General features: G+C 41.5%; 1 protein-coding gene across 1 annotated transcript; it reads right to left on the bottom strand.

Moving 5' to 3' along the window:
- Positions 1 to 63: 63 nt before the first annotated feature.
- On the bottom strand, positions 64 to 1398 carry LOC122029335 (TATA-binding protein-associated factor 2N-like). The gene is made up of 4 exons (XM_042588279.1): positions 1287 to 1398; positions 709 to 1108; positions 550 to 620; positions 64 to 462 (listed from the first exon to the last, which is right to left on the bottom strand). The coding sequence occupies exons 2-4, from the start codon at positions 1089 to 1091 to the stop codon at positions 449 to 451; spliced, it is 468 nt and encodes a 155-aa protein (XP_042444213.1). The 5' UTR covers positions 1092 to 1108; positions 1287 to 1398; the 3' UTR covers positions 64 to 448.
- Between the last annotated feature and the right edge of the window lie 10915 nt (positions 1399 to 12313).

Genomic DNA, 12313 nt, shown 5'->3' with positions numbered 1-12313 from the left:
GCATCCTGCCAAAATAGAAAGTAACGATGGTGCAAATGCAATGCAAATAAAAACTCAAGGCGCTTTAAAACTTTTGACCGGAGCAATTTTCTTTCATCGCATGAAATATCACATCCTTTAGTGCAGGAGAAATCTTGATTAAAGAAACATGCTTTAAAAGCAAAAGGCCGAACAAAGATCGATACACTTGCATTATGAGTTTTGGCACGTCAACTTTGGCCAACAACCGAGCAGACGTCCATTTCATTATCTAATGCATCGATCACAAGAAACTAAAAAAAGGAGATACTAAATGAAGCAGAAAATTAAGGTGCAGCAAACACACTAACTAGTTCGGTAGTACATGCATGAACATTAAAACCAAAAGAAGCAAAACAAAACTAGAAACCATAAGCTCTCATGCATTGATTCGTTCGTTCATAATTCGTTCGTTCCGCCTTGATTCTTCTCAGACTTCGGTGCCTGTCATCGCAAAAATGTCGATGAATTCAGGTTAATTTTCTCAAGACAGAGCAGGCAATCAATCTCGCGAATTGATTGTTAATGTACCGGAATCCCTCGGCGCATTGCAGCGGAAGCACTCCATTCTGCTCGCGAAGTTGTGTTCGTTGCAGCCATACCTTTTAAAATCACGGTCATGGTTAGGAAATATTATTCTTCATTTGTTTAAAATTTAGACAGCGAAGAGAGGAATCCATCCAATGATACCTGTTGCAAATCCAATCTCCGGACTTCCATCCTGCACGGACGCCGCCGCTTCCGCCGAAGCTGTAACCCCGGGACCGCGGCGTGTCGCTGTCGAAGCTGCCGCCGCCGGCGACAGCGGAGTCCTCCTTCAGGGCGGCGCACTTGAAGCAGCTGGAGCGGCTGGCGAAGTTGTGGGCGCCGCAGGAGCAGTACCAGTCGCCGGGGCGGACGTCGGAGCCGATGAAGCCGAACGACGAGCCTCCGCGGCCGCCGCCGAAGCTGAAGTAGTCGGAGCGGTCGCCGCCGGTCGGCCGCTGGTCGCCGCAGCGCTGACAGGAATCACGCCGGCTGAAGTTGAGGTGCTGGCAGGACCTGCAGGTCCAATCTCCAGGTTTCCTGTTCATCTTCTCAAATCAAAACCCTGCAAAATCCATTACCGATTAATTGGATTATGTAACAGGACAACTCTGAGCTCTTTTACGTTCATGTTCATGCACTGGAGAACAATTGTAAAAAGACATGAAGATTATTGCAAGAGAAGCCTAGAAAGAACAAACAGAAATGAGAGAGAACAAACATCAAATCTCTTCTTCACTTACCTTCACTAGGAGAAAGAGGAGAGATGAGGTAGAATGTGTAAGTATCAGTCGCTGTTGGCTTGGATTAGGTTTGTGAGCTTAGGGTGTCCTTTATACATCCATCAATGGGCCTCAACGATGGAGAATCTAAATTGTATTTTCACTTTTCTTTTCTACTGCCACTCCTTGAACACTGGCAAAAGGAGAAGAAGAGATAAAGAGCCTCGGGGAGGATGCCAAAGACTTATACTTGAACATGGATCATATAGTAATTGACATCTTTTGAGACATTCATGAGGTGCATTTGAGTTCCCCCTCGTCACTTGTTTTTCTTTTTCGCATGATTCTTAGCTGCCAGATATATAAGGTATGATAGATATCAAAGTTATGGTGGTTAGTACATTGAATAGCGAAGAGTGAAAATTACATTAATTAGAAGGTTGGGAATTGAGATATTGTTGTTGTTATTGTCTTCAAGGTTCAATAACCTTTCCTTTCATGTAGGATATAATATAAATTTTAATCCAGAAATTAAAGAGGGCAAAGTAAGATAAGACTATAGCCACTGTTGGTTTTTAAAGAAAAACTATAAATCTTCATTCAATGTAAAGTTGAGGGAAGGAATTTTAAGCTAGAGGCGAAAGCATCCTGCAATTTCCATAGTGAATTTCTCAAGAAAGTAAAAGGGTGAAGAAAAAAAACTGGTGGTTTCCGATAAATAAAGCAGGTCTTGGAGGATGGACTTGACCATCTTTTTTCACTCGTATCAAGTCACCCTTGGAATGTAATTTTGCCATCAAACTCCAATATATATCCTTTGCTTTTTCTGACAGCCTAAATCAGGGCTGTTCTTTTGCTTTTTTTTTTTTTTTTTTTTTTTATCTTCTTCTTCTTTCTTCCCTCTTAATTACTTTCTTATGAAGGAGTTGCAAAACCAGAGGATGATGATGTGTGCTCGATGGCTTCTCTCGGGCGAAGCCAAAGGAGGATTATTGGTGAAGAGGAAACCGTGAAAGAGAGAAGAGGGTAAGTTAAGTGCCTGTGGTGATTGGATTCTCTTTGGAAAAATGAAAATGCTTTCATCATGCAACCATCCAACAATGCTATGATTAAAAACTGGACCATAATGCCGATTGTGCTCATGCAGTCATGATTTTTCATTGTTGATAAGTGAATTTTAGGGCTGTAAACCCTAAATCTAAAAACAACTCAAGTTAACCCAGCTTTATGGTATTTAAATTTATTTGATAAAATAATTGAGTTAAACTAAGTCAAACTTAAAAGGAATCAAACTATTGAAATGATTATTCAAATTTGACTTAATTTTTTTATAATATTAAGCTTGGTTAATTTAAATGTTATTGAACTCTCAATTTAAACTTGTTTGATTGTTTTAAATTTTTACATTTTAAACTTGTTTGATTAGTTATTAAACTTGATAATATAAATTTGTTGGTTTATTTTGAAAATTTTATTTATTATTTAACATATTGATAAGAGTATTAAGATGAAGACGGTTCACAAATATTAACGAATTAAACACATGTCTTCAAGTTTGTTCATTTAGTTTAATTAGTTGTTCAAGTTTATTTATTTAATTGATCTCAGATGCATTGAACAAATATGAACAAACTCTTATTAAGATGAATATCAAATTTATTCATGAATATTGACTCATTTATCATCATTTGTCTCTCTCTCTCTCTCTATATATATAGCTTAGAGTTTAGACTTTAGGGTTTAGGCTTTGAGTTATAATATTAAAACTAAAGAAATTTTTTAAAAAATTACACATGTGGCTTACAAAGTGAGCACCATAAGATAAGTAGGGTACCAAGACTCTCTCTCTATATAAAAGTGATATGTTGGACACTTAACTTGGATGACTGAGTGCATGCAGGGTGTCCGAAAGTGTTCCAGCTGGTGCCCCACAAGTACTTACACTGATTCAAGCACCCGTATGCAGTCAAGTCTGTTAAGATCTTAGATGGCTAGAGGGGGGTGAATAGCCCCTTAAAAAGCTTAGACAGAGAGTTCTACACAAAAACTAGTTAGCACAGCGGAAGTGGAAAACTAAAACGAAAGAAGAAAAACACACACACAGCAGACACAAATATATACGAGGTTCGGGGATAACTTGCCCCTACTCCTCGGCGTGTCTGTAAGGTGGACGACTCCTTGATCTTCGGTAGATCGCACCCCGGATAACTTCCGGCTAAAGATGTCTCCTTCTCGGTGGAGCAACCTCTCAACAGAGTCTCAAGAAAGATCTAAATTAAAGCACGAGACTTACAGAAACTCGGTGGCAAAGGAGAATGGAAATGCTTACAACCACGCGAGTATCAGTAGCAGAAAAACAGAGATCGCAGTTCACCCGAGAGCTCAAGAACTTCGCACAACAGCACAGACTTTTCTTTCAAGCTTTCTTCGTTGTCTTTGTTCTTGTTCCCCTCTCGCTGTTTTTACTGCTTCTCAAATCTGATCTCTGCTGTCACAGATCTGGTCAAAACTGTGCAAATCAGCGCTGCAGCCAATCCCTCTTCCTCCTTACCTGGTTCTCTGAACTCACACCAATGATATCACAGTCATCACTGGCGTCTTCTGAGCTCGAACCAATCCCCAGGAGTCAAGCAGATCGCAGCCCAATCGCAATCAGAAACCCAGTGAACGTTGATGCCTCAAATGCATCTGTTGCAGCAAATCACAGTGTAAAGAGCACTTGTCTTCTTCTCTTAATGAAGCTCAATTTGAAATTAACCATGAGAATGTGACCTGCAACCTGCAAGCTCAAAAGACTCACAGCAGATGGTTAAAAACAGATGGTGAAGATAAATACGGCAATCAGAAAAAGTACATGCAAAACGAACAATACTGTGGATCGGTCTGCAGACCGATCCACGCTTTCTGGATCATCGCTGATCGGTCTGCGGACCGATCAGGAACTAATCTGATCGGTCCCCAGACCGATCAGATAGCGCTGTTTGAAAATACGCGCAGCTCCTGATCGGTCTACGGACCGATCAGGCACTAATCTGATCGGTCCCGAGACCGATCAGATAGCGTTCTTCCCAAACGCTTACAGCTTCCTGATCGGTCTCCAGACCGATCAGTAACATCACAGTAGCTACTGATCGATTTCTGATCGGTCTGCAGACCGATCAGGTATAAAGGTTTCACTCGATCGGTCGGCAGACCGATCAGGTATAAAGGTTTCACTGGATCGGTCTGCAGACCGATCCAGCTTCTTGACTCAGTCCGGGTCGAGCCCTCTCTGACCTAGTCTGGAGAAATGAGCTCTCTAGCCCTCTTCGACTTCATCTGGTCCTAGAGAACGAGCTATCGAACCCTCTCTGACTCCGCATGCCAAGTTTCATTCTTGGACTTTTCAACACCAGATGTCCGATCACCCTTGATCCATCTGGATTTTCCCTTGCCCGGCTTCACTCACCAGGACTTGCACCTAGCTTCACTCACTAGGGTTTTCACCTGGCTTCACTCACCAGGACTTGCACCTAGCTTCACTCACTAGGGTTTTCACCTGGCTTCACTCACCAGGACTTGCACCTAGCTTCACTCAGGTCAACCTAGTCAACCTGGATTAGTAATTAATCTGAGTTAATTATCTGATACAAACTTAAATCAGTGTCAACAGCAAAACAACATCCAGGTCAGACTGTATCAACAATCTCCCCCTTTTTGTTGTTTGACAACACGATTTAAGTTTAGATCAGAAATGCTCATAATTTTAGGGAAATCAGGATCCTCCCCCTGAGACGGATACACCACCAAGTCAAAGACAGGAATCAAGATCCTTCCCGTTATCCTCTCCCCTAAAATCAAGCTTTCATACATTTCTAAACTTAGGTATCCTCTCCCCCTTTGCCAAACACCAAAAAGGTGCAAATGAGGTGACAAAAACTCAAAAGGCTCCCCCTTAATCCATACTGCCTTCTCTTAACTGACCTAGAGTTCCCTCTAAGGTCACAATACGACAGTAAGAAAGACAAAAGATACAATCAAATCATGGCATAGGAACAGCATAATAATAAAAAAAACATAGAAAATGAAGCATAATAAGGAGCAAGCAAATATAAACCCGAGTAGTATAAATATATGAGTAGCATCAGAAGTGTAAACATCCAGGTCCGACATAAAGACTAACAAATAACATCCAAAATACAGACAGCCAACAAACAAACTGTATCAATCAACATCCTCACACCGAGGAACACCGCCATCATCGGCAGGAGGGGTGAAATCCTGAGGCGGCACGCTGGAGGATGAATAGCCTGGGTAAGACTGCGGAGGCGGGTAGCGTGCCATCCATCCGAGTAGCAACTGCTGTGTCACCACCTGATGACTGCGCATATCATCGAAGCGCTGATCAATATGCCCGCGCAGGTCATCGTAGCGCTGGTCTATCCGAATACGTAGTCCATCGAACTCAGCAACCACCATCTCCTCGTGTCGATCAAAGCGACTCTCCAGCTCGGTGATCTGCCAGCGCAGATCAGGATCGGCCTCCCCATCGTCAGCAGCAGGAGGAGCAGCAACAGGAGCAACCTGTCGTCGAGGTAACTCACCAAGTGCCCTCCCATCCTTCCACCTAACTGTCCCATCCTGTCCTAAGATTCCAGACTTGGAAAACGCACGTTTCCCAAGTCGACAATCCTGCTTAACCATCTTTACTATCCTCCCCTTAGAGACATCAATACCCAGGGTCTCAAGCCAGTCAGTAATTACATGCCCAAAAGGCATATAGATGGTGTAACCGCTTGGCTCGCTATGGGATATGATAGAAGTATAGACACTCGACATGACATCAAAGTCAAGACGCCTACGCAACCCGTAAAGCATCAGACAATGATACGGTCGAATCTCTGCCAATGGTTTAGAAGTAATAGGGAGAAGACAGTTTGTAACAATTTTGAAAAGAATGTAATCAGGAGCAGAAAGGCCAAGGGCTGCAAATGTAGGAAAGTCGACATCTAACTCATCTAATCCATCTGGTCTCGGATGTCCAAAGAAGTACTCATAAATCGAGTCAGATGAGACATCAAGAGGATGAGGCATGGGTTCAGGCAAAGAAGGATAGAATGAGAACACCGTCCCCGAACACATACGACAGCCTAAATAACCAAAGAAGGCAATTAAGCTGAAATCAATGTTTTGCTTAGCCACTCTTGATCTATAACTACCATCAATAGTCTGATGAAGGTTGTTATAGAATTCAGAGACTAGGTCAAAATTGATATCTCTCTCTAAATAGACCAAGGAATCAAGTTTATAATAGGCTATGGTCTCCGTAATGGCTGGACAAAACTCATTCATGTATTTTCTATCGACTGATCTACATGTGAGCAATTTGAAGGTCCTTTCCTTAAAGGATTGTTCAAACTGTTGGTTGGGAAATTTTCCCGAACTGGATGGTTGAGGTCGGGAAGGAGCAGCAGGAGCTTTGGATTTATCTTTGGACTTGGAAGTACCCTCACCTACTGATTTCTTCCTAAGAGGACACAATGAGGTAAAATGGGGCAATGAGTGAGCACCGGAGCCACCAACAATTAAGAACCGAGACAACAAAACAACAGAAGATTCAGTGAGAAATGAAAACACAATGCCAAGTTCTTAGAGAGGTAAGAAGTTACCTTGGTGCCATTTGAACTTTAGACTAGGGCTTCCGAGGGCTAGAGCTTCGGCTAGGTTTGGCGTGCAAAGAGAAGAGAAAGGGTGGGCTGGTGGGAAGAGTCGGCTAGGGTTTCGCGTGAACGAAGAAAAGAAGGGATCGGGAGGTTTTAAAGGTTTAGATGGGTGTACAGTGAAGAAATGATCGGACGGTTGTCCGATCCGAAAGTATCAGACGCCTCCTGATCGGTCCCTGGACCGATCCAGGAACATCCTGATCGGTCCACGGACCGATCAGAGAGCTTCCTGATCGGTCGGTAGACCGATCAAAGATTGATCAGTGGCTTTTCTGCCGAATTGATCTGATCGGTCTCCGGACCGATCAGGGATCTCTCTGATCGGTCTGTAGACCGATCAGAAAGGGATCAGTAGCGGGCTCGAGCGTGCCAGGCTGACTTGATCGGTCCGTAGACCGATCAGTGTCTGATTTCTCCTAATTTCAGTAACTGAAAGTTGTAATTCCAGTAACTGAAAGTTCTAATTTCAGTAACTTGTTTCGATAATTCGTGGAAGTTTCTCTAGGAAAACTTCCGAGTTCAGAACCTAGAACCTGGAGGATCTACAAGCATAACTCTTACCTAAAAGTTATGGTCTGAACTTGTTTTAAAGCCCTAAAGTTTCAGTTTCTTATCAAACAAAACCTCACACTAACTCCAACCATATGGAATTCTGTCTTCTTGATCCTTAAGAGTTCAAAACATATTTTTTGCTAAACTCATCTCTATGATCAGGTTCAAGTTTGTCAAAATATAAACAACTTGTCCTAATTTTCAAACAAGGCATGAAAGCTGAAATTCTTGATCCATGTTATGTTTAGTTCCAAGTTTGTCAAAATATATCCAGGTTGTTATTATTCCCTTTAATAACCTATCGTTTTATCAATCAAAGTCATGACATGAACCAAGCAACAATACCAATCAACACATCAACCATCAACCATGATTAGAAAATTTCTAGGCAAAAGTCCAACCAAGATTCCTTGGTTGGAATTTATGAGTAAGATCTAGGAGCCAAATACACATGAATTATGTAATGGCCTTCCCCATACTCAATTAATGTCTCTTCAACCTAATTATTCAAGGGATGCATGATACATTTTGAATAATTGGGTTGATCCTAGCATCTCACCCCATTTCTAGCAAACAAAAATATTTTGTTAAACCTTATTGTTTGTGTGAGATGTTTCCAAGTTGCCCAAATTATTGTCCCAATTACTCTTGTCATTTTAATAGTCCTTATTGATCATGGTGAAGTTCTAATGACCTAAGGAGCCAAACACATTCCCAACTCCCTCCTTAAATGACTAAATTCATTCTCCGGAAGGGGTTTGGTGAAAATGTCGGCTAGGTTTGACTTTGACTCCACATATGTGAGCACAATGTCACCCCTAGCTACGTGATCTCTAATGAAGTGATGACGCACTTCAATGTGCTTGGTTCTTGAATGATGGACTGGATTTTTAGTTAGGTTGATCGTGGTAATGTTGTCACATAGCACTTGTACACCCTTATAAGAAAGTCCATAATCCTCTAGGTGTGTATCATCCATAACAATTGTGATACACTCTCTCCCATGGCAATATATTCGGCCTCGGTCGTGGAGAGAGCAACACAATGTTTCTTCCGACTTGACCAACTAACTAAAGATGAACCTACAAATTGGCAAGCCCCACTAGTGCTTTTCCGATCCAATTTGCACCCAGCATAATCGGAATCGGTATAGCCTATCAAGTCAAAAGACTCTGTACGAGGGTACCATAGACCTACTCGAATTGTGCCCTTAAGGTATCTCAATATTCTCTTAACTGCAATTAAATGAGATTCCTTGGCACAGACTTGATATCTAGCGCACATGCCCACAGCGAAAAGTATGTCCGGTCGACTAGCTGTGAGATATAGAAGACTAACAATCATGCTTCTATATTGCGTTAGATCAATTGGTTTTCCACTCTCATCATTGTCAAGGCGAGTGTTTGTCGCCATTGGAGTGGACACTTCCTTAGAGTCACTCATATTGAATTTTCTAAGCATCTCTTGAGTGTATTTCGTCTGATGGACATAAATGCCATCTCGAGTTTGTTTGATTTCAAGTCCAAGGAAGAATGTCAATTCTCCTACTAGACTCATCTCAAACTCACTTTCCATGTGAGAAATAAATTCATTCAAATAGCCCTTGTTATTTGAGCCACAAATTATGTCATCGACATATACTTGGGCTACAAAAATATTTTCACCATCTCTACGCAGAAATAGTGTTGGGTCTATTTGGCCTCTCACAAAACCCTTTTCTAGTAAATATGTTGACAACCTTTCGTACCAAGCTCGTGGTGCTTGTTTAAGCCCATAAAGTGCTTTCTTGAGCTTGTACACGTGGTTTGGAGATTCGGTATTCACAAACCCCGGTGGTTGTTCAACATAGACTTCTTCTTTAATAAAACCATTTAGGAAGACAGATTTAACATCCATTTGATAGAGTTTGAAACCTCTATGTGCAGCAAAAGCTAGCATCAACCGAATGGACTCTAATCGTGCCACGGGAGCATAAGTCTCATCATAATCGAGACCTTCGACTTGACTATAGCCCTTGGCTACAAGTCTTGCCTTGTTTCTTACAACTTCTCCCTTTTGATTTAACTTATTTTTGAAGACCCATTTAGTTCCAATAATGGTGGTCTTTTTCGGTCTAGGAACCAAGTCCCACACTTGGCTCCTTCAAATTGACCTAATTCGTCTTGCATAGCTATGATCCAATCAGGATCGCGCAATGCCTCATCAACTAATTTTGGTTCAATCTCTAAAATCAATGCGACTTCATTAGACTCATTTCTAAAGAATGATCTAGTCCTAACCCCTTGTTGAATGTCTCCCACAATTTGGTCTTGGGGATGACTAGTGGCTATCCTAGATTGTCTTGGTGTTGGTGGTGCCTCATGAATGGTCTCACTCGGCACAGGCGAGGACTCAATATCAGGCAAAGGATCAAATTGAGTTCTTTGTTGCCTTTGCTCATCACCATCAGAGTCAACTTCGACTCGTTCTTCATTTTGATCATTCAAACTTAGATTTCTAAGTTCAAATTGAATTTCTCCTACATCCCTTGGTTGATCATTTAAGTTAGGGATTTCTTCAAAGGCTACATCAGAGGACTCTTCAATCAATTTTGTCCTATTGTTGTAGACTCGATAGGCTTTGCTGGTAAGAGAATACCCGACCAGTATCCCTTGATCAGCCTTAGCCGTGAACTTCCCAAGATGGTCCTTGGTGTTCAAAATAAACACCTTACAACCAAACACCCTAAGATGTTTAATTGTAGGTGGTTTCCCAAACCAAAGTTCATGGGGAGTCTTTCCTAAAAACCTATGTATTAAAACTCTATTTTGCACATAGCAAGCTGTATTCACAGCTTCAGTAGCTCGGTAGTGAGTACTCATTGAGCATGCTTCGTGCAGCCTCTTGTAAGACTCGGTTCTTTCTCTCCACAACCCCATTTTGCTGTGGGGTCCTTGGAGTAGAGAACTCATGCCTATATCCCTTCTCTTGACAAAACTCTAAAAACCTATGATTTTGAAATTCCCCACCATGATCACTTCTAATGGTTTTAATTGTTGTCGATTTTTCATTTTCAGTTCTTCTACAAAAGGAAATAAAAATATCTATAGTTTGGTCCTTATGTTTCAAAAAGAAAGTCCATGTGTATCTAGTAAAATCATCAACGATTACCAAGCAATATCTACTTCCATTCAATGATATTACACTACTGCAATCAAATAGGTCCATGTGCAATAAATCTAAAGCAGTAGATGTACTTACAGTGCTTTTACCTTTATGAACAACTTTTGTTTGCTTACCCTTTTGACATGCATCACATAGTTTGGTCTTGTGGTACTTGATGCTGGGTAAGTCTCGCACTAATCCTTGGTTGGCCAACTTCCGGATGTTCTTCATGTTTACATGTGCCAACCTTCTATGCTATAGCCAAGACTCTTCTTCTTTTGACATAAAACACTTAATCAAAGCATTAGTAGCACTTTTAAACGATACTTGATAAATATTATCAACCCTTGTGCCTACTAGTACCGTGTCAAGTGTGTCAATGTGTTTAACCAAACATTGACTTGAATGAAATTCAATTGTGTAACCCGTATCACACAATTGACTGACACTTAGGAGATTAAAAGTCATCCCCTTGACTAGAAGGACATTCTTGATATGGAGACATTCGGATATCTGAATGTCTCCAACTCCTACAACCTTAAGACTACCATTGTTACCAAATGACACATTACCTCTACTTTTGTTTTGAATGGTTGTAAACAGTGATTTGTTCCCGGTCATGTGCTTGGAGCATCCACTATCAACAAACCAAGTTGATAGATCCTCCCCCTCGACCAATGCCTACAAGACACGAAAGATAGATGTTTTAGGTACCCAAGTCTTGGGACCTAATGCATCTACAATGAAAGACTTAGGCACCCATGCCTTTGTTACCTTCTTCCTAGTCTCATGAACCCTAGAAACATGCGATCTATGAAATTGGGTTCTTGACACTAAAGAAATAAAGCTAGACTCCTTAGGTTGGTATCCTAATCCAGCCTTGTTGTAGACCGCCCTTTGGGCATTTAGAATCATGTCTAATGTCTTGGAGCTAGTTGAGAATTTCTCAAGCATTTTCTTGAGTTTCTCAACCTCACCCTTCAAGGCTTTGTTTTCATCTTCAAGGAGCTCTAGATGTAGGTCATCAACCTCATCTTCCCTAAGAGCTCTCAAGTTCTCTACTTCTTCTTTTAATGATTTATTTTCTGTTTTTGATTTTTTAAGCAAGGTAGACAAATGTGTAATAGTCTTATAGCATTTTTCTAAGTGAGAAGAGGTTACCTCTTCATCATCCAAAGATGATGAAGCCGCGGCTGATGTGCTTGAGTCATCACTCTCGGATTCGGACTCCTCCCTTGCCATGAGTGCCAATTGCCGAGTACTCTTCTCCTTCTTCTCTTCCTCCTCCGATGAGCTTGAGGAGGATTCATCCCAAGTGGCCTTGAGAGCTTTCTTCTTCTTGGCTCTTTCCTCCTTCTTTTTGGCCCGTTCCTCCTTCTTGAGTTTTGGACACTCACTCCGGTAGTGACCTTTCTTGCTATACTCATAACATGTAACATTAGTCTTATCGATATTTTGATCATTAGATTTACCTTTTCCTTTATATCTCCTGCTTCTTCTCATGATCCTCCTCACAAAATTTGCCATCTCGCTTGATGATGATCCACCTTCATCATCGGCCTCGGAGGAGGATGAAGATGAAGGAATCTCTTTCTCCTTCTTCTTTTCTCTCCTTCTTCTCCCATCCTTGCTCTTTTCTCCTGCAACCAA

The sequence above is a fragment of the Zingiber officinale genome, chromosome 10B (genome assembly GCF_018446385.1).
Source record: "Zingiber officinale cultivar Zhangliang chromosome 10B, Zo_v1.1, whole genome shotgun sequence".
NCBI classification, from domain to species: Eukaryota; Viridiplantae; Streptophyta; class Magnoliopsida; order Zingiberales; family Zingiberaceae; genus Zingiber; species Zingiber officinale.
This window is presented reverse-complemented; position numbering and strand designations above follow the sequence as displayed.